This window comes from Marmota flaviventris, chromosome 11 (assembly GCF_047511675.1).
Source record: "Marmota flaviventris isolate mMarFla1 chromosome 11, mMarFla1.hap1, whole genome shotgun sequence".
NCBI lineage: Eukaryota > Metazoa > Chordata > Mammalia > Rodentia > Sciuridae > Marmota > Marmota flaviventris.
In genome coordinates this window covers 29,010,241-29,036,706 of record NC_092508.1, presented here as the reverse complement: position 1 = coordinate 29,036,706, position 26,466 = coordinate 29,010,241, and the positions used below count along the sequence as shown (strand labels likewise).

Sequence of the window (26,466 nt, the reverse complement as noted above, 5' to 3'; positions counted from 1 at the left end):
CTGGATCCTGATAGAATGCATTAGGTGCAGCTCCCAAAATGATGCAAAACCAGAGTCCTCCCATTCTTCGTTTAGAGAAGAATGCCAAGGTTTCCTAATGTGGCAAAATTATAGAAAGTCAGAATTTCAGAACAGGAGGGACCTGAGGAATCTTCGGTTGTATTCTTTTGTTTTTTGCAAAAGGAAGCAAAGACCTAAATTTAGGATACATCAGTGGCTCCAAGTGGGACATACTGACCTCCGTCATTACTATTAGAATTAAATGAGTTAATGCCTCTGTAGCCCTCAGAACAGTGCCTGGACACAGCAAGTGGTCAATAAATGCCAGTATCATGTGTTATCATTATTCCTAGTGGCAGACCCAAAAAGGAACACAGGTGCCCCTAATTCAGTGCTCTTTAGGAGGTACAAATTTTATATTTCACACATTGTTCAGGGAACAACATTTTTAGAATTTGAGTTAAAGTCTCAGTAGTTATAGCCACAGTGCCTACTACTGGATACTTAGTGTTGATTTCTGGGCTAAGCACTTAATATTCATGGATTCATTTAATCCTCCCAGTGTCCTATGAGATTCACACTTTTGACTTTCCCCATTTGACACAAGTTGGGAACTTGCCCATGGACATACCACCAATAATGGGGCTGGGTGAGATTTAAGCCTGCTCTCTCTCACTTCAAAGTCTATATTCTTTACCATTATTTTTCACTAGGAGTTTCCAAACTACAGCTCACAGGACAAATACAGACCTACCTATTTTTTTTTTTTATAGTCTGCATTCTAAGAATGTTTTTTTATTTAAAAAAAATTTAAATGGTTGAAAAAATCTAAAGATGAATATTTCCTTACACATCAAAAATAGCATGAAATTAAAATTTCAGTGTCCACAGATAAAGTTTTTTTTTTTTTTTTTTTTTGAATACAGTCACAACCGTTCATTTGTGTATTGCCTTTGGCTACCTGTGTGACATGGTGGCAGAGCTGAGTGGTTGTCAGAGATACCTGGTGGCTGGCAAAGCCTAAAATCATGATTATCTGACCTTTATTGAAAAACAAAACTTGCCAGTTCTTGTTCTATGTTCTTCTTCACTGGTTAGCTTTTATGAAATTTCAATTATTTGAATATAGTTGTGGGATTTTTTTTTTGGGGGGTGGGGGTTCCTGTCTCCTCCTACTCCTTGCAGTTTAGTTTGTTCAATTTTCATTGACATATCAAATGAATCACCCTTCAGTTTTCTGTGTCTTGTCTTTTTAAGCAGACTGAAGACCGATTTGTTTCTGGATGGTGTTTGCAACTTGGTGATGACCTGTCTTTATACTACCGGTGGACTGTGACCATTGGTGCTTTGCCCCCCTTCGTTCGTTTATTGAGCTGGCTATTTTTACACTTCCAGGGTCTCAGATGCAGAAATCACTCTATTTTCTTTCCTTTATAGTGGTTTGCTGTCTTCTGATTACGTGGAGATTCACTATGAAAATGGGAAGCCACAGTACTCAAAGGTATGGTTTAAAGCTTTGGAACAGCCTGTGTAAGCACACCCATCACAGGACGGGCCCCTGCACCCCAGATTGCTTGGTGTGTCTGTCAACGAAAACATTTGGCCTCCTATGCAAGGTTACTATGTTACAAGGAGAAATTCATTACAACATACAAATATTTGAGGTAACATTAGCGATTCTATATATCCGGAACAATATGGAAATGTTTATTGTTTTAGTCATGCATACAGTATCTTATGTAATGGTATAAAGGGCTGAACTTTCCAGATCAACACCTGAGTCCAAATTAGGCATCCCTTATTTCAAATGCTTAGCATTTTGGGGTTTGGATTTAAAAAAAGTTTCACAATGTTTTTGTAATTATAATGAGATATTTTTGTGATGGGACCCAAGTCTAAACATGAAATTCATTTATATTTCATACACGTAGCCTGAATATAATTTTATATAACATTTAAAATAATTTTGTGCATGAATCTCATAGTGTAAGATTTTCTACTTGTGGTGTCATGTTAGTGCTTAAAAAGTTTTTTGAGTGTTTTGGATTTCAGTTTTTGAGATTGGAGATGCTCAATTAGGCTCTTATAGTCACAGCATCTGAATTATAAGAATAGATGGGCTCTTAGAATGACTATTAAGTACAAGTTACTTTGGTGCCCAAGAAGGGGAGAGGACAAGAAGAGGAAATTAGACTTAAGGAGCACTCTCTTCATAATCTTCACAGCAGTCCTATGGGGGTGGATATTATTACTCTTGTTGTACGAAGGAAGAAACTGAGGCAGAGAGAGGGTAAAGAAACCTTCTCAAGGTCATTAAACATTGTCATATAAAGGTATTTGATTTCCTTCAGTTGGAGGTTAAACTTCCTTCTCTTCATGGAGGATCAATGAAGCAAAAGAGGGCTTAAATTAAAGCAAGAGAGAGATCATTTGTAAGTAAAAAACACAGTGATCTCCACCAGTCACGATGAAAGTCTGTGGAATGGCTACAGAAAGGGACTCTGATTTGGGTAGTGCCACTGAGCTTAGCAGTATCCATCAATACCATTGACACAGGAGAGGAAATGGAACAAAGCAAAGTGGGGAAATATCATTGATTTTGCTCTTTTCTAGATTGCTAATGAGTGTCAGCATAAAAGTGGCATCTTTCATGTGTGGACTTGCCAAGCTGTGCAGCAGGGAGCATGGGGATCCTCAGTCTGTAGCCTCTCAGCAGATATTTATGGGTGGCCTTAATTGTAAATACTGCCCAGGGGCCATGGTATTTCTTAGGATCTATAACTGTCCAATTAACAGTGGGCACATTTGTAATTTGAAGTGTGTTTTAGTCTTTGAATTGTATGCCACAGATTCTATTATTATTACTATTCATCAGTTCTTGTCTTAGGCTGCATCTTGGGGGTTTGTTGAATGGCCCTAAAAGTTAATGCTGTGGAAAGTGAGCAGCAATGCTAAATCAAGCGCAGGAATAGTGCTTCCTGGCATTTGTACAAACCAAAGCTTCTGTCAGCTGTGCCAGTGCCCTGAACACTGCGGATGCTGAATCATGAGTCTGGAGTAGACAAGATTGCACGAGAACTTTATAGACTCAGCAAATGAGCAACCTTTGCATCCTGCAGTAACCTAATCTAAACTTCTCACCAAGAAGTTCAGTCGATTTTTTTCCTTTTTTAAAGAAGCAGAATAGCTACTTGGCCTCCAGAAGTCATTTGAGGTCCTCAAAGGAAGCCTTATCATTACTAACACACTCCAGGCTTCCTGTTGATTGTAACTAAAATTTAAAACAGAGGATGGCAAAAGAAAACATGTTCACTGCAGTTTGTTTTTGTGTTTATTCCTTTTTTCTCACTATGACTCATTTTCTCCAAATAGCTCTCTGACGTTCACAGCCTAGTTGTACTAGTGCAGTGGGGTAGGTTGCTGAGAAACCAAGCAAGATACCTGGACATAAAATATGAGATGTAAGGTTACTGAAAAATTCCTTTGGGTAAGATCCAATGGTGATGGGCTGGACAGATGTTTTATCAGGAAGTCCAGTGGCAACAGGGTGAACATCTGCACCTCTGACCCACATAGTACATCCAGTACCTTGTCAGGAAGTGTCACCTCCTATTCCTTAGGATACTTTGTCCGGAAGCTGATGCCTGAATAAATTCTTCCCTCTCCATGGTTCTCTGATCAGTACCACTAGGGAGAAGGGTTTTATATTAATTTGCTTAGTTCCTTATATGACCAGCATCCCAAGGAGAAACTATCTTGGCTTGCGTGCAAGAAAGCAGCTTTCCACAGATAACACTAACTTGCCCTAATTCCCAGCACACATGAGAGAAAGTCAGTATCCTTCAAGATAATACGCATCTTGACATTCTGGCCCAGACGTCCTCTCATTGTTTCCTTAACCAGGCAAGTTTTTTGGGAACAGAAAGGGGCATTCAGGGGCATGTTCTTTTACTGTCTCCCTTTTTTTCAAGAATTACACAAGCTTCTTGCTTCATGGATAATGATTTAATGGTAAATGCCTGTTTTTTATGTGTCTATGTTTATATACCCCTGTAAACCTCAAGATGATATGGTACACACAATTCTGTGGCAAGATTTAAAAGTTCTAATGATAGTATAAATACTTTGGCATGCATTAAATATCTTGTAGACCTACACTTTTTAAAACTGCATACCATTCTTTTAAATTAATTTGTTTGAAAATCCCATGGTCATTGACATTTAAATTGTTGCTAATCTTTCACTCCAACCCAAAGGAAAGAACACATCCTTAATACTTCCTGTAGAATTAATTCTGAGAATTGGATTTTCTGGGTCCCAGAGTTTGTTCAATTTTTGGAAGGCTTTGGTACAAAGTGGCAGTTTTTCTTCCTGAAAGTTTATAGAAATTCACATTCCACTAGCATTGCATACATGTTTTTAGAGCCATTTTACAGTAAACTTTATAATGATTACTTTCCATGTTGTTTAAGAAAACCTTTGTACAGAGTACCAGAAAGACAAATTAGTATGTAAGAATGGCTAGGTTCAACTTGTACACATTATGTAATCCTTCCTTCCAAAGATCACCAAAGTGTACACACATAAAGCACACCTGGCCACCCCCACACACCGTGTACTGTTCACAAGGTGAGAGAAGAATGGAAACACAGACACTTAGGATATTCTGGGAATTAATTGCAAACAAATGCCACATCCACCCTTGGAAGAGGGTTGTCTAGTTTCTTTCCATTTCCTCACTGTCAAGCCCTATTTCCCACTTGTATCTACGAAGAGGATAATGTCTTGGCTTTTACCTTTATTCAGTGAAAGTGGGATAAAAAGATCCCTTTCCAAATGACACAAATACAGGAACTAGAAAGGTAAAAAAAAAAAATTTAAGTACATAATATAAGTGCCAGGTGTCAATTGATGCATATGGAAGAACATTTTTCCTGTTCCCAACTCAGTACTTTTTTAAAAAAAAATTTATTCTTTAGTTGTACACAATACCTTTATTTTATTTATTTTTATGTGGTGTGGAGGATCGAACCCAGGGCCTCGCACGTGCTAGGTGAGTGCTCTACCGCAAAACCACAACCCCAGTCCCTCAGCAGTACTTTTTATTTGAGTTCGCACTGCAGTACTTTGTACTTGGTTAACAATAAAACAATTTTTCCTACGAATTTAAAAAATAACTTAGTTATCTTTTGTTTGAACAAAATTATTGAGATCTAATTTGCATGTGGTTAAGTATATCATTAAATTGGTTTTAGTATATTTACAAAACTGTGCATCCATCAACATAATGTAATTTTAGAACATTTTCTTCGCCCAACAAAGAAATACTCCACTTATTAACAGTCATATCCTATCTTCTCTCTCACCAGCCTTAGGTAACTACTAAGCCACTTTTGTATATCTATGGATTACCTCTTTTGGATAGAAACAAAATCTATGTAATATGTGTTGTTTTGTGATTGATTTCTTTTTTTTTCCAGCTTTATTGAAGTGTAATTGAAAAATAGGACTTAAATATAATTAGTTACACAAGTTAGATTTTATATATGAGTTGTATACATTTAATTTGTACAAAGCACTGTTTTGATATACATATACAATGTGAAATGATCACTACACTCAAGCTAATTAACACATCTATCACTTTATATATTTATTTATTTTTGTAGTGAGAACATTTAAATCTATCCTCCTAGCACATTCAAGATGCTATGATTAATGTAGAAACCGGTCTGCTCATTGCATCTCTCGATGGGATCTCTAAAATTCACTCCATCTAGAAACTGCTCCATCTTCAGATGGGATCTCTGGAATCCATTTACCTTGCATGACTGAAACTTCGTACCCTTTGAACAACGTCTTTGTTTTTCCTTTTCCCCAACATTCTACTCTTTGCTTCTAGGAGTTCTGATTACTTAAGATTCCACATTAGGAGAGATTGTGTTGTATTTGTCTTTCTATGCCTGGCTTCTTTCAGTTACCACAGTGTCCCCCAGATTCATCTGTGTCATCACAAATGGCAGGATTTCCTTCTTTTTTTTTAAACACAGAATAATATTCCATTATATGTATATTTTTTGTTATTTGTTCGGCCCTCAATAGGCTGTTTTGCTGTTTTGACTTTTATAAACAATGCTGCAGTGAATGTGACAGTGAAGTTATCTCTTTGAGATGCAGATTTCATTTTCTTCTTATTTTTAACTTTTTGAGGAAACTTTATACTGTTTTCCACAATGGCTCTGCCAATTCTTATTTCTACCAACTGTTTACGAAGATTGCTGTTCTCTACATTCTCCCCACACTTCTTTAAAATTTTTTTTAAATGATAGACATCCTGAGAGATGTTAGATGATATCTTATTATTTAAATTTGCATTTCCCTAATAATTAGGGATGCTGAATACCTTTTCATGTACCCATTGGCCATTTTATGTCTTCTTTTGAAAAATGTCTATTCAAATCATTTGCCCATTTTTAACTTGGGTTATTAGTTTTCTTGCTTTTAAGCTTTGTTTCTTATATGTTTTGGATTCTAACCCCTTGTCAGATATGTGGTTCATAAGTATGTTCTCCTATTCTATTATTGGCTGTTTCTTCTCTATGTTGATTGTTTCCTTTGCTTTTTTAGTTTGATGTAGTTACACTTGTCTATTTTGCTTTTGTTGCCTGTGCTTTTGGTGTCATGACCCCTGCCCACACCACAAACAAACAAACAAAAAAATCACTGCCAGGACCCTGGCTGCAAGCTTTTGCTTTGTTGCTATGTCAATCAACTTTACTCATGAGATTATTCCAAATAAGCTAATTTTTAACATTTCAGTTCTTATAAAAGTATTAGGCAGCTTGGAAGGCTGAGGCAGGAGGATCGTGAGTTCAAAGCAGCCTCAGCAAAAAAGCAACTCAGTGAAATCCTGTCTCTAAATAAAATGTAAAATAGGGCTGGGATGTGGCTCAGTGATCCAGTGTCCCTGAGTTCAATTCCAGGTACCAAAAAATTAAATAAATAAATAAATAAATAAAAATAAATAAAGGATTGGGCCTCAATATAATATTATAAAACACTTCTCAATTTCAACATGTTCCTGTTAAATCTCTTTTAGGTGAGCCATTAAGTGCTTGCTAATTCTTTGATTTTTCTTCTTCTTATAAAAGAAACTACCACCAGCAGTATATGACTGAATAGATGAATGAAGTACACCCTTCCCAGATTTCTTCCACCTTATTATAATCTCTTTGTCATTGTTTGGTGGGGAAAATGTCCTTTCTGGATGCTGGTTTCACCTTGGCTTCTTCCAGCCTCTTTTCTCACTTTTGCCCATGGAAGAGTGCACATGCCTATATAGTCACTCTCCTAACCCCCTGTTTGTGTGGGGTCCATCTATGCTCTCAGTCCCTGTGTGGGGAGTGTTTATTGACTATGGGTAAGTCTGGCCCACTCAGGGAGGTAGCATTAACAGGCTTGCTATCTTCTCAACTAGTCAATAAGAAGGTGATATTTTGATCTCTGCATCACTTTCGTGTCACTCATTTGGTTTTAAACGTAGGTAGGTACAGCTGCACGCCCAGCTGATGGCTGTAATAGAAAAGATGAACAATGAACGGCAAGTGCTAGAGAGACAATGGAGAAATTGAAATCCTCACACCAGACAATTTGTCAGTTCCTCAAAAGTTTAGCCTAGAGTTACCGTATGCCTCAGTGTATATACCTCTAGGTATATATCCAAGTGAATTACAAACATTCCACACAGAAACTTGTACATAAATGTTCATAGCAGCATTATTGATAATGACCCAAAGTGCACACGACTCAAATGTCCATCAGTTGATGAATGAATAAAGAAAATGCAGTATATTCATACAGTGGACAAAGTATTGATACGTGCTACAACATAAATGAACCATGTAAACATTATGCTAAGTGAAAGAAACCAGGTGTAGAGGACCACATTTTACACTTTTTATGCAAAATGTTCAGAGTAGTCAGTCATATCCTTAGACACCGCAAAATGGGTTAGTGTTTTCCAGGGGCCTGTGGGGTGGAAGGGAAGAAGCATGGAGAATAAATGCTAATGGACACAGAATTTCTTTTTGGGGTGATGAAAGTATTCAGAAATTAGTGGTGACATTTGCACAACTTGGTGAGTATACTAGAAACTATGGAATTACACTTTAAAGACTAAATTTTGATGTGTGTGCATTATATCTCAAAAGAATAAAACTCTCAGGTGGAAGAAGGAGATTATTTACCCACCTTATTCAATACACACGACCCTTTAAGATTGATCTTATGAATAAAACCTTCTTATTTACTCATTCAACACTGTCCTCTAGGTTCATCTATGCTGTCGCAATGGCAGAATCTCCTTTTAAAGGTTGAATAATATTCCATTGTATTTGCATACAGTGAAATAAACTGACACAGAAAGGAAAGTACTACATGGTTTTATTTACATGTGGAATTTAAAACAAGTCAATACACAAAAACAGGCAGGGTTTGTGGGTGAGGATGGGGAGATATAGGTCGAAGGGCACTAAGTTTCAGTTCTGTAGGATGTAAATGTGAGATATCTAATGTATAGTATGAGGACTATAGTAAAAAATATTGTATCGTGTGGTGGAAATTTGCTAAGAGAGTAGATTTTAGGTCCTCTTATCCTATGTAGTCACAAAAAATAAATATGTGGGGTAAGACATGGTAGTTTACTTGACTATGGTAACCATATCATATCTATCTATCTGTCTAAAAATATATGTCTATATATCTATGTGTGTGTGTGTGTATATATATAGTTATATACTTTAGATATGGACCATTTAAAACATTCTGTTCTTGCCCTTGTTCTTTTCATATAACCACAACACCCTCTTGGAATGTCCTTTGAGTTTTTCTTGTCAACATCATGGCTCGGCTTAAGCTTTCATCAGTGAAGGCTTTTGGGCATCAGTGAAGGCTATTGAGCAGCAGGAGAGTAGAGGTCATCAGTGGACCCCTGTGTGCAGGGTTCCTGGAAGGAAGGAGTTCTGTGTAGAGCAGAGGAAATTTGAAGAACCAGTGTCCCAAAGACCCTGTTCAACGTAGTTGTCCCTCAGTTTCTGTGGGAGGTTGGTTTCAGGACACCACTTGGATTACAGTCTGAGGATGATCAAGTGCCCGAAATAAAATGGAGTGGTCTTGCAGGTAACCTCTGCACATCCTCCTGTAGACTGTTGATCATCTCTAGACGACTTACCATCCCTAAGACAATGTCAATGCTGTGTGAATAGCTGTTGTATGGTTTAGGGAATATGATAAGAAAAAAGGGCCCCGTGAGTTCTGAGTATTTTCATCCTGCTGTGGTTCAGTCTGTGGATGCTGAACCAAAGGCCGACTCCAGGGATGAGGGAGGGGTGGGCACTGTTGCGACTACTCAGAGCCGGGCAGGGGTCTTTTCGGTCACATGTCTTCATGTCTTCTCTAACTTTTTCTTTTTTATTTCTTCTCTTCACTCTTTTTCTTTTGTTCCCATTCCTTCTTCTTTTATTATTATTTTTTAAATAAATTTTCTCAGGCTCCTTTTCTTCATCTATTTTCCTTTTCCTCTCAGATTGTCATAATTGGATTTAAACATACATTTTGTGTTCTTTTTCTAACCAAAAAGAAGTGATTTAAAGCTTGCTTTCCACCCTTTAGCTTAAGTGAAATGGCTTTTTTACTAGTGTGTACATTTTGATTTTTTCATAGCCTTCGAATTAATAACTGGCTTTTAAAAACATTGCTCATCACTGGTAAATCGTGAGCAATTTAAGTCATAATAAGGAAAGAAACCTTTTATATTAGATGTAGAATTATTGGTTATTTGAGTTTAAAATCAAAATTATTATTGCTAATTATTTTAAAAATTACCTTTCTTGGCAACATTCTGAGCACATTATAGAAAACGAAAGAAGCATGGGGTTAAAAAATGCCCCAGGAAATCAAGATAGTGACAATACTGACTATTCAAGGCTATTTTAAGGTTTTTTGTTTGTTTGTTTGTTTGTTTGTTTGGTGCTGGGGATTGAACTCAGAGGCACTCAACCACTGTGCCCCATCCCCAGTCCTATCTTGTATTTTATTTAGAGACAGGGTCTCGTTGAGTTCCTCAGTGCCTCGCTTTTGCTGAGACTGGCTTTGAACTCACAATCCTCCTGCCTCACCCTCTCTAGTTGCTGAGATTACAGGTGTGTGCCACTGTGCCCAGCTGTTAATTAAGTTTGAGCAGTGTTGAACATTTATATAGCATTGGTACAGCCAAATTGTTCTGATACTTTATTAACAAACTGCTGCAAGAATGTTTTTTTTCCCTGTCAAATTTAATGAAGGTAAATAATTAAACTGGTGCTGGGGTTTCAAATTCCCTGATTCTCTGAAATTGTTTTTTTCCTTTTTCTCATTCTGCAGTCTTCCAATTCAGGTACATGCATCACATTATAGATATCTTTTTTTTCCTACTTATCTTTTGCTAACAGACCTCTGGTTTAAAAAATAGATTTGTATAACCAGTTAGTTGATCATTTGAAGTATTTAAAAATATGTATGTAGAATAATAACTTGAGTATGATGTCATCATTTTTAGTATATTCATAACCTGGATCTCCTAACATACACATTTCCTAGCCAAGATCTGGGTAGTTTATTTTAAAATGTTTATGCAGACCTTCAGGAGTTGATTGAAAATGTCAAGGCTGGGTCACCATAGATGTTCAGGTTTATGGGAATTTCTTAGGCTATGGGGATAATAAGAACCTGCTGGTGGAACTTTACTTAAGCAGATGAGGTAAACAGACACAATGGTGGGGTGGGACAATTTTAAAAAATTAAATGTTGGCTTGCTCCTTTATGTTTTTTCCCCAGTAGAACTTAGCAAGCCAGATGAAGCTCAAACCTGAGAGAGCCACCCCTTCCATCTGCTTTCCATCTCCTGAAATTTTATAGGCACTCCCCATCTGCTGCCTTTTCCTCTCTTGTCTTTGTCCTTGTGGGTTTATACCCCTTTTTATTCCTTAACTGTTATTCAAGGGAGTTATTGGTGGATCTGTTTTCATTGAAGGGAGGAGAATCACACAATTCCTGTTATTAAATCAATAGTATCAGAGAACCAAGTATTTTTTTCTCCTCTAAGTTTGGTATCACTAGAATTATGAAGTTGCTGTCCCTAGCCATACCTGATTACGAGGTGTTTTCAAAGATGACTGTGGCTTCAGGATTTCCTTATTTGAAGAACAGGCCTGGGTTCGGAGCTTGGCCATCCTGGTGGGGGTGGGCAGAGTTCTGGTCTGAACATTATTTGGCTCGTGGAGCGTTCTGCTTCAGTGGAAGTGGTGGGTTGAGAAAGTTAGTATGCTTACCAGGATTTTAATTTCCTCTGCCAGTAAGTTCCATTTATCAGATGCTCTATTTTTTGTTGAATTTAATTAACTGACTCACAGTTTGGATGTGAAAATGCTGATGTCCGTGGGGGCACACAGATAACTTGCATCATGTGCCTAATTAGCTTTCCTTGGTTTTCTTTCCTGCTGTTTGCTTAATCCATCTGTGACCACTCATAAGGGGCTGATGCTGGCCAGTCCTTGTGAATGGTCTGAGGCTTTCCTAACTGGAAAAAGAGACATTAGCTCGAGAACCTGAAGATGTGGAATTCAGTTTTGTCTATTGCTCTTGTTGGCCAGAGCCTTCAGCACTTGGTGCCTGTCTCCCAATTGGTACATGGAGTTAATGGTTTTAGTCATGCTATGATTATTTAAGATGGCGGATTATTGGGTGGGAGGCACTCCTGGGCCGACTCTCCAGTGTTACTGGGAACCAGACCCTCTGGATGTAGCCCCTCTTTACTGACCCACTATCATTATGCTCGTTACCCCAAAAAGGTTGCCTCTTCTCTCTCGGGAGTTTATTTTATACAGAATACCTCAAGATCTTACTTATTTTGAGGTGGCATTTAGAAAATGCTATAAAGATCTGAAGAGTTGCCAAGTAGTATTTTTCTACAATACTTTTAAGAAATCTTGTAAATTTAATATTAAGAAATTCAGAAAACCTTCTAATACTATAAATGGAAACTACCAAAATGTTTATAGTGCTTAATAAAACTACAATTTAGATAATAAGCTTTCTTATTATGCTAAACATTAAGGGGTGAATATTATCTTTGATCTCATTTAAGGTTTAGAAAACATGGTTATCCACATTGCAATATACAGAGAATTTTGGTTCTCTTCAGATAATATCCTACCTTAATTCAAAGGTAACAATGACCTTGACAGTGAGCATCAACCTTGACTTTCCATTGCAGGTGAATGAAACTTAGATCTAAGAAAGGTCTTGGAAATACTTTATGGGGAAAAAAAGAATATTTTTAGGAAAATTTGGAAATAGCTTTTCTTAGAAAGGTCAAGTAAATATGAGAGCTTGCTATGCATTTACTTCTAACCATCACTTGACTTAAGATAGCTTTTTGGTGTGATACAAAGTGCTAAATAACCAATTTGATGGAATTTACAGTTACCCATGGCCATTTTTAGAACCATGTGAAGAATCTGAAATGTAAATTGCTGAATATTGACCTGAATTCTCAAGTTGCTGAGATGTGTGGTATCATTTGTCCTTATAGATTTCAGAGTTAAACACACAAAGAGAATTTAACATATACAGCCAGTAACTCTATGCAAGTTTGCTATTTGAGAACAGAAAAGCTATATATATATATATATATATATATATATATATATATATATATATATATATATATATGGAGTTATAAAAATTAAGGAGTAAAAAAAATATATAAAAGCACAATGGCAAGGACAAGAGAAGAGAAGTCAGCAGATGAGAAGTGTCCATAAAATTTCAGGAGATTAAGCAGATGGATGAAGGGTCTCTCTTTTGGCTTTGAGCCTTTCCTGTTCTGCTAAGTTCTCTTGGTGGGAGACAGGAAGCAGAAAAACAACTCATGTCACTAAACTCAGAAAGGCTCAGGAATCGAAGGCGTTTGAAAAGAGAAAGTTGGTTGAAGGTTTACTTGAAGAGGAATCTCTGATTTAGACAGGTGGCCATTCCTTTCTAGTCTGGTGAAGGCGCTTAATCTGTGGAGAAACATGGAAAGGAGGGATCACTAGAGAAATAATAAAAGGTAGTTTCCCAGAACTGAGTGCATGAGTCTTCTTGATTACAGAGTACCAGAGTGCTCAGTGTATTGAAGGAGAAATGACCCAGACCAAGGCACAGTGTGGGATTGCATGAAAATGGGACTAAATAGAATTTCCTGAAGCCTTCTTAAAAGAGAAACAGTAGACTTTATAGAAACATCTAACATTAGAATAATGTTCATTTGTCACAGCCCCTTCAGAAACAAGAAGACTGTATTCACAAGGTCTTTGAGATACGGAGAGAAAATAATGTCCTATCTGGCATATTCTCTAACCGCCAAAACTGTGGATCTACTGTGAGGGTTGAAAAAGAAATGTTTGTTCACACAAGTTTTCACTAAATTTATCTTCCATGAATGCTTTTCCGAGAAAGTACCAGAGGAAGTGAACCTCTCTATAGAGGGGAATGGGGGCCTCAGATGGGGAAGACATGAGTCTAGGACCCAATATAGAAGGAGGCAGGCAAAGGGTGATCTCAGTACAGCACAGAGAACTCCTGAATGGCGGTTGTGCACAGGGCCTAAAAAGGTACAGTGGAGACCAAAGCATGAGGCTGAAAAGAAACAAGGGGGGTGTCTCCAGGTGCAAAATGGATATGCTGTGTTACTTGATATGTTTGACCATATTGAGAAGAGTTTTAGAGTACTCTTAGATACTAGGGATGCATATATGCTAACTACATGAAAAAATAAACAAGAAAATGAAGCAAAACTTTAAAAAACTTAAATGGAGGCAAGAAAGAAAATGTAATTATAGTATCACAGCTGTGAAAGATATTTGCAAAGTCATAATATAAACCTTAAATTTGGATTTAACCAAAAACTGGTGATGTGTATTGGAATGCATTGAGGGTGAGAGGAGTTTTCATGAGTCTGTATTAGGAAGATAATTCTAAAATGAAATAAATCATCAGGACATAGCCATATAAATATTCCATTAAAAATGCATAGGTAAACACAAGAAGAAACAACTTGAAGAGTTAAAAATGGTTGGCTTGGAGGTTGGGGTAGTGGAGCAGGGGAGAAAGGAAACAGCTGTGTAACATCTGGTAAGAATCTGCTCCTATAATACATACTTAAGAAATGTAAATAAATTTTTTTTTCACTTACATTGGTTTTATTCCCACTAGAGCCTTTACTCCTTCATTAAATTTAATGCACACATACTTTTATAGAAAAGTTTAAAAATTGTCTAGTCTCATTCATGATTCCACATAGGACTAGTTTCTAGGATTATTAATACATAGATTAATACATAGTGCCCATACATTCCCATCTTTGATTTTGTTTGTCTGTTTTTGCTTTATAGAATCATCCAAAGAGGGATATTCAGTGCATAAAATATGATCAGTCAAACTTTTTTCTTTTGTAGGGTGGAGAGCACTGTTACTACCATGGAAGCATCAGAGGTGTCAAAGACTCCAAGGTGGCTCTGTCAACATGCAATGGACTTCAGTATGTGGGGATCTCTTTGGACCCTCTTTCCCTCTAAGTTTGCCTTCATTGTTCACCCTTTCTATTTTTTTCCCCCAGATATTTATTTTAGTGATCATCTGTGCCAGTTCCATGTTAGGGACTGGATATGGAGTAGTTCACAGGGATACAGAGTTTCTCTCTCTTTAAAAATTAGGGTTTGCAGAAGATCCAGAGATTAAACAAAGGATTGCACAGGATGATATTTAATTACCATTTTGGTAGGTGCTATGAAGGGAAAGGACAAGAGCACATTAGCTCTTTTTTTTTTTTTTAACTTCTGTTGCCATAACAAAAACCTCAAGATAACCAGTTTATAAAGAGAAAAGGTTCATTTTAGCTCAAAGTTTTGGAGGTTTCAGTCTAAGATTGATTAACTCCATTGCTTTGTGCCTGTTTGGAGGTGGTAATCTCATGGTAGGAGCATGTGGAACCATAAAATTATTTATCACATGAACAGGAGAAAAACAAGAGAATGAAAATGGTCCTGGGGTCCCACATGTTCTCAATGACCTACAGACCTTCCACTAGGCCACACCTCTTAAAGGTTGTACCCCTCCCAATGGCACCACTCTGGGGATCAAGCCTTTGACATACGGGCCTTTGGGGAATATTCAGGGTCCAAGCAGCAGGGATAAAGAGTGACTGAGCTCAGTTCAGGCAGGCTCCCTGAGGCATATTCCAGAGGATGCAGCAGCTGTTGGGTCAAACCTATGTATGGCTAGGAGTTAGCCAGGCAAGGGTGGAACGATAAAGAGAGGCACTCGAGTCTTGAGTTAGAGGCAGGCTCTAAAAAAACCATCTGTGAGCACTTTTGGACCCAAACACAGTAGCACCTCATGTGAACATCTAGTTCAGCCATGTGATGAGAAAGGCTTTTGAGATGTTTTCTTTTTTCATACTTTATATTAAAAACCTCATGTCTGTCATAATTAAATATGATGTAAATGACACAATTGTACCGCTTGATGGAAATGTACTCACCATTTACAAGCATAAGTGTACGTCTGCTTTCCTCTTCAAAATCAGATGGTTCTGGATGATTCTTATATGAGGGCCTGTCATTTCTCTTCTAGATGACACTGGATTTGCAAGCTAAGAAATTTGTACAAGTTGTACACGATTCTAAAATAACCTGAGATACTGCCACCACAGGAGTCATCCTAGATTAATGTTCTCATCTGCCCATTTGCTCTTAGAAACTAATTCTATCAGGAATAATTTTTTTTTTTAACTCTTGGTGGGCGTTTTTCCACTTCTTGTAGCCTGTGTGCTTTCTAGCAGAGGGACACAGTGGGATTCTATACAGATATGTGAATTGGATTTGGAACAGTTATAAAGGTGTTGGTTTAGATGCACTCTTTATTTTGAGGGCACTATTAGGAAGCTGACTTTTTATTTCTTGCCTTTGCGGTATTCGCTCATTCTTTCCTTCTATGGGTTCTCTTGTTACAGTGGGATGTTTGAAGACAGTACCTTCGTGTACATGATAGAGCCGCTGGAGCTGACTCATGACGAGGTGAGCCTGACTGCCATGGGACATCAGTTTCCCTGTGGTGTTTCACTTTTTCAGCATCTTTGCCTTCGAGCAGTAAGAGAAAATGTAGATTTCAAAGTGTGCTTATCCTTATTACCTTATTTCTAACTTAGAAGGGTCCCATGAGTTTTGAAGCTTACATTGCATGTGCCGTGCCCACATACCAATAAGGAATAATCAGAGGCATGCAACTAGGGTTTTCTGTAGCCAGGCCAGTTTCTTCTAGTCCACTGTGAGATCAGGAGTCGTTTCGTTTTGCAGTAGCCCTGCTCCTGCAAAACGAAATGGTAACCAACTTCCCTCTCACAGTCTCCTTTAGATAATTGTGGTTCTAACCATGTACTTAATTTCTGCTCCCTGAAAATGAGGGAATTTGATTATATGATACAAAGTGTAAGTTTCAAGATAGGGAAGAAAATAATGTTTAGTCATGGACACACCAGTGTGACCTAGATAAGAAATCACATAATCTTGGTCATGTGGCTCACTAATAGAATGTGACCAAACCTAAAAGACATCAAATAGTGTATGGAGGGTGTTACTACTTGCTGGGAACTATTTTAGGTGTTAGGGATACATTAGTGATAAAATAGACATAGAACCTCAGCCTAATGGAGCTTCTAGTCTACAGGGGCAGATGGGAACACACAGGATGAACAAGTAATTTCGTGTGGCATTTTAAATAATGATGCTTGCTAAGGAGAGAAAATGAAGCCAGGGAGAGAGGAGAGTTAAACATTATGTGCAGCGAGCAGGGAAGACCACATGGAGAAGGTGTTTTGAATAAAGACCTTAAGGAGATTAGAACATTCTAGGAGATGTGCAAATACAAAAGGCTGTGAAGCAGGAGTGAGCCTAATGTGTTCAGGGAGCTTTGGGGGACATGGTGAAGTTGGAGAGGACTGAATAGGGGGAAGTGGCAGGAGACCCTGAGAGGTAACAGTAGGGAAGTCAGATCAGTGAAGAGGACTGATAAAGGAAAAAAAATAATATTTTGAGAATGACAGAGTCAGAATATTGCAGTCATTTGTTGGGGAGCAGAAAACATTTTTTTTTTTCTTAAAGTACATGGGAATATGGGATACCTTCCAAATCTGAGGCAGAAAAGTTACTAAATTGTAAATGGTTGCTGTTTGAATAAACCCGTATCATTTTTTTAAACCTAGTTACTTTCAAAGTTGCCAGATGGTAAAGAAAATGGAACCTAGATTAAGATATTTAGGTTAAGTAAAGTGTTATTCCCCTGACTCCATTTATAGAGAAATAGTCCATATGCAGCAAAATTTTTGGACTCATTCAGGAAAAATAAAATCACTTTGATTTTTGGCTTTGATTAATGCCCTCTTATCCTAAAAACAAAACCCCAAAGAACAAACAATCCAAAATAATAATTCTCTAAGCCTTAGAGTTTTAAAAATATGTAAATGAGATAATTTTACAATGCATCCCTAATAGGGTAATTTTGCAGATTCGGTGATTTAATAAATGTATGTTATGGTGCATGTTAAAATGCTGAAAAGGTTTGTGTGTATGTAAACTATGATTATCATAATGTTTAAAGAACTGCTTTCATGTTGTTAGGCCCATAATTATATAATACAGGAGCTGATTGTTACATGCTTATTATCTTCTCTTTTTGCCTGCCTTCCTACTGCCTGCCTTTTGTTCATGTAATGGTTTGTTCTCGTCCTCACCATGGGTAGAGGGAGAGGAACAGTGTTTGAAGCTTAAAAAATTGTGTTGCTGATCCAGTTGTGAATTTTATTACTCTAGATTTCTTTTCACCTGTTATTAGAATCAAGTGTTTACTTGAATTTGAATTTCTTTTTTTTTCCCACATTTTTTTGTTTGTTCTTTTTAGATACACATGGCAGTGGAGTATATTTTAACCTATTATATATACATGGAGTATAACTTCCCATTTTTGTGGTTGTATTGGTGTGGAGTTACCCTGGTCATATATTCATATGTGAACATGGGAAAGTTATGTCCGATTCATTCTACTGTCCTTCCTATTCCTATTCTCACTCCCTTTCCTTCATTCCCCTCTGTCTAATCCAATGAACTTCTGTTCTTCCTGCCCACCTGCCCTTATTGTGTGTTAGCATCTGTATATCAGAGAGAACATTCAGCCTTTGGTTTTTTGGGGATTGGCTTATTTCACTTAGCATGATAGTCTCCACTTCCACCCATTTGCTGGCAAATGCTATAATTTCGTTCTTCTTTATGGCTGAGTAATATTGAATTTGGATTTCTTTTCTTTTTTGGGGGGGGTACTGGGGATTGAACTCAGAGGTACTTGACCACTGAGCTACATCTCATCCCTATTTTGTATTTTATTTAGAGTCAGGGTCTCACTGAGTTGCTTAGTGCCTGCCTTTGCTGAGGCTAGCTTTGAACTTGCCATCCTCCTGACTCAGCCTGCCAAGCCACTGGATTACAGGCATGTGCCACCACACCCAGTGAATTTGGATTTCTTTATGTCCATATTATTTTTATTAATTTTACTATGCTTTGTAATAAATGATACAGAAAGAATATTTCCATTGGAAATCCATGTTCTATCACAAGGAAAGTATAAATAGTAAAATTCTTCATTATTTTCTTTTATGTAATCTGTGAAGAAGGCTTTCCTTTATAAATATTTTTCTGATTATTAAATTAATATAGGAAATTTGGAAAAGCAAAGGAAATACTTAATTAAATAGTATCTATCCATCCTCAAAGATAACTTATCTTTATTTTTCTGCATAGATTTGTCCTATTTTTCAATGATATATTTCCAAACTTTTTAAAATAAATTGATTGGATAATGGTGATGATGATGATGATTGTTGCTGTTGCCATTTCTGGGACCCAACCCAGGGCCTCACCCTCTGCCACTGAGCTATATTCCCAGCCTTTGGATCATTATTTTACAATATAATTTAACTCAAAGTATCTCTGAGTCTCAATATCTTTACTTGTTAAATAAGGATAAAATATATACTATGTGTATATATTTTAAATTAGGAATAAATTAGGTAATATGTATTTAAATATTGCCTGGCACCTACTATCTTCTCAGTAATGAAAGCTGTGTTAGTCAGCTTTTTGTCACTGGGACCAAAACACCCAACAAGAACAGCTTAGGGAAGGAAAGTTTATTTTGGCTCATGGTTCTAGAGGTTTAGTCTATGGTTGGCCAACTCTATTACTCTGATGAGATTGAACATCATAGCGGAAGGGTGCGATAAAAGAGCTCAATTCATGGCAGCCAAAAAGCAGAGGGATGGGGAAGGGCCACAGGGAAGCTGAACTCTTCTAGGGCATGGCCCCATTCACCTACCTCCTCTAGACACACCCTACAGGCCTACAGTTACCACCCACTCCATGCCAGCTAGGATGGACCCATTAGGTGGCAGCACTCATAATCCAGTTATTTCACCTCCAGACATTCCTGCATTAACGCAGAAGGTTTTGGGGGACACTTCATATCCAAGCCATAACAAAAGCTAATAGTAATAGTAATGGTAATAAATCATTCATAAAAGTGTAATTTATAGGCCAAATGACATGAGTATTTTCAAGGTTTCTGATAGACATTGTTAAATTTTCTCTGAAACTATGATACCAATTTCCTTCCACAAACAATGTGTGAAGAATGCTTTTTCCTTGCAACAATAATTAACTATGGATATGACAATTTTTAAATCTTTACTAACTTAATGGTAGAAATTGGCATATCATTCATTTTAAATTTAGGTTTTGAAAGAATATTAAAATACTTAACATTCAGCATTTTCATATGTTTATTGACCCTTTGTGTTTATTTCTTGAGAATTTCCTACTCATAGCTTTGAAGAAGGTAAGGCTTAAAAAATAGCTAATAATTAAAGCTCTGCTTTTATCTAAACAGGGATATTGGAAGATGCTTTATTTTATTTAAAATTACCATTTCAATGAGACATATACTTTTCATTTTTGATAGCTTAAAGTTTGACATACATGTTTCTGTTTTAGGAAGGACATCAGAGAAAGTTCTCACACCATTCCATAATAACTTGTTCACATCTTGCTTTATTGCCTACCATTGTTTTCATTTCAGAAAAGCACAGGTCGACCACATATCATCCAGAAAACCTTGGCGGGACAATATTCCAAGCAAATGAAGAATCTCAGTAAGTTTTAATTAAAATAGCCATTCTAGTTTATGTGGTTGGACTTGGTGGAACTCTGCAGACACTCAGGCCAGACATGTGGGCTTGCTGGAAAGTGGAATTACTCTGAGTTCTGGGGGTGAGACTGTGGAAGGCAGTGGAGTGAACCGAGAGTCATTTTGATGGAAAAACTGAAATATAAACCCCTGGGGTAAAACTGCACTGGGAACCAGAGAATGTGATCGAACTGAGAAAAGAGATTCACACCAAGAACCATCCTTAAATTTTCCTAATGTGTATCTCTTTGTCCAACTCTTATCACCTCCCTCTTAGGCTCTGCTTCTGAGGCATCATGAGCGTGCTCATGTTGGCAGAGGCTGCTTTTGAATTTGTGGGGTTACGTGATGCTATTCCTGTATATTAGTGTCAGAAGTCTTTAATAATTTATGCAAAAGCTTATGTCATACATTATGTTTAATTCTAAAATGAATGAAGCATAGTAGAATTCTCTCAGATGTTCAGATATTATCATGTGGTTGTAGGCCAAATATATATTTCTAGTGAATCTTGAACACCCTGTTTTTCATGATGTTTGGAAAAAAACACATGTTTGAACCCTCTTTTTGGCCATGAGGGTGTGAAATGTTTAATGAACAGTGTACTCTTTTTCTCCTTAGTTTATCCCATTTTTGTGATGACTTATCAAGCTGCTCTTCCTTCACATATTTTGAAAACATCCACTGGAATGCAGCCAAGCATAATTTTGGTGTTCATTTTTCTCTTACACAGGTACAGAAAGCAACGACCAGTGGCCCCTTCTGTCTGAATTACAGTGGCTGAAAAGGAGGAAGAGAGCCGTGAATGTGAGTGTGACTTTGAGCCACTCGTGGGGCTGTCTACCTTAGGTTGTGTGCCTGTCCTGTGCAGTAGCTGTGTCCCTAGAACAGTTTTGATTTGGGAAATTTTCTCTTCAAAGCAAAACACGAAGGAGAAAACCCCATGACTTATCAGCATGTTGCTTTTTATATATCCCTCCCTGTTAGTTATTCAAACTGATTTGTGTCCTGTGAACCCCCGATGTTATATAAATGTACTGGTTTTGCTCTATATCAAAGTATCTTCTAAGGAAAATCATAGTATTTTTTTGTTGTTGTTGTTGAAGGTACAGGACGATTTCTTGCAGGTTGGGCTGGAGGTGATATGGCTTATATAGCATCACATAAAACATTTTTTGTCAACAAAAATGCAGGAAGAGTTAGGTTTTGAAACATTGTCTAATTATGTTTATGTGTATTTCTTACAAATTAAGAACTTAGTTATAACAAACTTTGAAGCTGGATGTGTTTTTTCAGAAAAGAATGGAATGAATCTATTTGAACACTAGTGATATGACAGTTACTAAATAATTACATGATTAACAACTATTGTGTACCTCACACATATTGATAAATATAGAGGGGTTTTGTATCTGAAATTATGTTCCTCGTCTTTTTCATAATAGATTAGAAAGCCATAATGACGGGGACTGTTTAGTAATTACATGGTGGGTACCATGTAACCGAGAATTAATTCCACAGCTTATAGATTGCATGGTAATTTACTAGATAACTTAATGGGTAATTATAGTGAAAATTGCACATTTTAGATAACGTTTTCCTGAATGAATTTTTTTGTGAAAAAATTAGACCACCAGCCCTCAAAAACTTAGTTCAAGGTTAAAGCCTTTCTTTTATGAGCCTGTGTTGGTATTATGGTGATTATAGATACACACTTTTTATTCTTAGAAATTTCTTTGTAGTTACTCTCGAAGAGGCTGTTGGCAGTAGCATTTTATATAGGCTTTGCTTTCCCTATGGTCTACCACTTAATTGATCAATGACTGTGTATGAAAAATAAATAAGTCTAAATGAGGGCTTACTCTTAAAAGATTTTCTGGCAATAATTAAAATTTAGATGAATTTAGAATACAATGATTTTCAATGTTTGTTCCTTCCAGAAGTTGTGTCATTCAGAACTGGTACATTATTATTAGAATTGCACTCCAGAGAAGCTAATGTTTCTGTTTATCTAAATAGATACTGTTTCAGATATTCTGGGAGGTAATTAAAATTTGTTATCCATATGAAATGAATTTTAAGTAGATTCTCTTTGACACTTTAAGTAGATTGAATATTTTTGATTACATTTTAATGCCAAAGAAATTGATAATTTACTAATTTTGATAGAATTGTGCTATACATTATTGTATGGAATAATTTTGTATTTAAAGCCATCTAAAACTAAAATGGGCTCATGATAATATAGTTCCTTTCTGAATACTGGAGTGTTTAATAATACTTCATAGTCACCTATAAAATTTTTTTTCCTTGACCAATTTCCAGATTTCTGATAGAGTTCTCTACAACTGAGCATTAGAGAAATTTTGTGTCAATCACTATTCTTATCAAATATTTTTATTTTTAACAGCCCTCTCGTGGTGTATTTGAAGAAATGAAATATTTGGAGCTTATGATTGTTAATGATCACAAAACGGTAAGAATACAGAATCACCAAGTTTTATACCCAATAGCTTACTTGAGTACATTTGTTAATTACTAAAACCAAGATATTTAGACATTTTACTTTTTTTTTTTTGAGCATTAAAAGACTTGATTTCTTGGTATTTGGAGACACTGACTGGGTTTTATAGAATTTCCACAACTCTAAAAACTTTTCCTCTATTTAATAGGGATTATAATGGATAGATTTAGTATTTGACATCTTTCACTTGACTTTATTAAAAAGTCTCTTTCCTGCTGGACGTGGTGGTACAAACCTATAATCCCAGTGGCTAGGGAGGTTGAGGCAGGAGGATGGCGAGTTCAAAGCCAGCCTCAGCAAAAGCAAGGAACTAAGCAACTCAGTGAGACCCTGTCTCTAAATAAAATACAAAATAGGGCTGGAGATGTGGCTCAGTGGTTGAATGCTCCTGAGTTCAATCCCTGGTACCAAAAAAAAAAAAAAAAAAAGTCTCATTTCCTACTTTTCTTCATCTATGCCTTTGAACACTGCTTTCTATTCTATTTCTTGCCTTTGTTCTGCTAATGTGTTATTTTTAGCTTATTATTTGTGAATAAATGTAATAAATAAGCAAGTATAATAAAGGTCTATCTAAAGAGACTATCTGAACCAATGAATTATTTCACTGAACAATGGAAAGCTGAATAATCTCTATTGTTAGCTCTGTGGAAGTACAGTATCTTTGGATGTGTCATTTCAGTAACACTTAAAGGAAATATGAGAAACACCCATCACTCTCCATTTACCTCTCTTCAAATTGAAGTCAAAACTCTTAACTGTACTCTACCTAACCATTTCCTTGATAAAATGCCTGGGTGAAAGCCCAGGACTCGTGGAAGACCCTCTAGGCTGCTATGTCCAATACTAGTGGTATGTGATAAATTGTAACACCCAGTTCCCGGGGAAAAAGCACTGATTTACATAACATTTGCTGATCTCCATAATGTAAATAAATAGTCAGACTTTGGTTGATTTCAGGCTACCAAGGTGAGATCATTAATTGAAGGGAGCTGGGAGAGGTTGGGTCCAGGTGGCTCTTGTGTGCTGCTGGGCGCTGGCGCCAGCACTACTCCACACTCCCCTAACTGTTTAGGCCACTGTTATTTCTGTCATAGTTATGTAATTTAATTCTAAAAATTGCATATGTTAAGAGTACTTGTTTTTATGAAAATGAAGTTGCCTTTATGGAAAGACTTTATAAAGATGAGAATCTTTTTAAAAATGTTTGAAAGTCAGATACGGGTAAAAACCTTGTAAAAGGTAGGAACAAAAATTCAGATTGCTTTGCACATATCTTTAAGTCTTTATTTTACTCTAACTAAAACCAATGTTAGATTGGTAGATTATATGATAATGTTGTTTCTTGCTAAAGTGACAACTTGAAGTTCCAATTAGTAGACCCTATTTGAGAACTCCTTTTAAAGCTTGTATTTAAAAAAAAAATGACTTATATTTAAACATTTGGGTCTCCTATTTAATGGATGTTTAAATTAATTATCAAATAACAATTCAGTTGTATTGAATATGAAGCTTTCCATAGAATTTCTCTTAGTTTTGTATGTGGATTTATTTTCTATGCCAGTAGGCTTTAAATACATTGCTTGAGATGTGACAATTAAGAAGCAGAATTTGGGCCTGGGGTTGTGGCTCAGTGGTAGAGCACTGGCCTAGCATGCATGAGGAACTGGGTTTGATTTTCAGCACCACATACAAATAAATAAAATAAAGGTCCATCAACAACTTAAAAAAATTAAAAAAAAAGAAGCAGAATTTATCAGACTTACATACAATTCAGAAGTGGTCTTCCCTGGTGAGAAGGAAAACCAGATAGATATGTAGGCAGTGATTTCATGTAATAGAGACTAAAATATGAGCTTCTGTAGGACCTTAACAAGGTAATCTTCTCATCTAATTATTTTTATTGATTGGAATACTGAGATTTTTTTTTCCAGCAACTTCTCAAATCTGAGCACTGTGGCATGTTTTTTGAACTTATGGCTTTAGAAGCCTACGCTTGCCAGCCACAGTAGTGCATGCCTATAATTCTAGTGACTCTGGAGACTGAGGCAGGAGGATCACAAGTTCAAGGCCAGCCTCAGTAATTTAGTGAGAACCTAAACTACCATAGCAAGAACTGTGTCAAAATAAAAAATAAAAAGGGTAGCTGGGGATGTAGCTCAATCTTCTGCTACCTTCCACCTGCCAACAAAAAGCCTAAGTTTTCCCTAAAGCCCCATTATGCAAATACTTTTAAAGCAGTGTATATAATAATTAAAATGTATGTAATTCCTTTTATTGTACAAAGTACATTCCTAAATAATCAGTAATCTATGTAATCGGTTCTCAAACCTTGACTTGCAATTCCAAATCTCTTGTTCTACCATACTATGTATAAAAAGTACACAAGGCTGTCAATCGGAGAGTAGCTTTCAGTAATTCTACAACATAGAAAACTTAAAAAAATTTAGATATTGTTTATATTAAATTTATTCATTTAGTTTTTGAGGTGCTGGGAATTGATCCCTGAACCTAGTGCATGCCCTCAGATGCACTACGCCACTGAGCTATGCCCCTAGCTGCCCTGAATTTATTTTTTTCATCTTTTAAAATGTTGAACATTTGTATAATCTTATCTTTTTTATTTATAATTTTTTAGTTGTAGTTGGACCCAATACCTTTATTTTATTTATTTATATGTGATGCTGAAGATAGAACCTAGTGCTTTGCACATGCTAGGCGCGCACTCTGCCACTGAATCACAACCCCAGCCCCTATATAATCTTATCTTTATCTTACATGTAAGGAAATAGCACTCTTCTTAAAATGTTGCTTTATACATAGAAAACTTCTGTAGAGTATATTGTATATTCTGTGATAAAGTTACCTTTTACGGCTATCACTTTTTTTTTGTTCAAAATTCAATTTTTTACCAATAAATATTGGTAATTCATCTTATTTTAATTATTATTAAAAGGGTAAAGGCTGAAAATTGAATATTTTAATGATATTTTCTAAAAATATTTTCTTAGTTGTAAATGGACACAATACCTTTGTTTTAGTTACTTTTATGTGGTGCTGAGGATCGAACCCAGGGACTTACACATGCTAGGCAAGCAGTTTATCTGTTTTTAAAACCAGAAATAAAGAACTGTAATGTGAACTGATATATAGAGGAAATACATGTTAATTTTTTTTCAAAGCTTCTGGTTTGGGGTGGAAATAATGCCTGAGGTAGAAAGAAATTACTTAAGATGTTTTCTATTCTTTAAAGAAATATTACTTCTAGAATAACAAAACTAAATATTATTCTTTTTCTTCAAGAACATTCCATTCTTCTGTAATTCTATATTTGATAGTCTCAAATGAGTGTGTCATTTTATAAGAATATTTTTCTTTTTAGAAAAAGATCCCTTTTTGAGGTGAAAATAGTTTTTAAATATGATTGCCACAAAGAGGTAGTAAATTAAAAAACATGGATTGGAGTACTTAAATTCCCATGTTGAAAGTGAAATTGAAGCAGAATATCTGATCCATCTATTTTTTAATGTCTAGAGATTTGCCATTGGGATTTAGAATAATCATCCCACGGAAAACAC

At 36.4% G+C, this 26,466-nt stretch overlaps 1 protein-coding gene across 1 annotated transcript in view; it reads left to right on the top strand.

The window, feature by feature from the left end:
- Positions 1-26,466, top strand: part of Adam23 (ADAM metallopeptidase domain 23) — a 164,187-nt gene that overhangs the window by 73,202 nt on the left and 64,519 nt on the right. The window contains exons 4-9 of the mRNA XM_027941896.2: positions 1,438-1,501; positions 14,535-14,617; positions 16,091-16,154; positions 20,260-20,332; positions 21,101-21,174; positions 22,778-22,843. Coding sequence (XP_027797697.1) covers positions 1,438-1,501; positions 14,535-14,617; positions 16,091-16,154; positions 20,260-20,332; positions 21,101-21,174; positions 22,778-22,843 — 424 coding nt within the window. The remainder of the gene's footprint in view (positions 1-1,437; positions 1,502-14,534; positions 14,618-16,090; positions 16,155-20,259; positions 20,333-21,100; positions 21,175-22,777; positions 22,844-26,466) is intronic.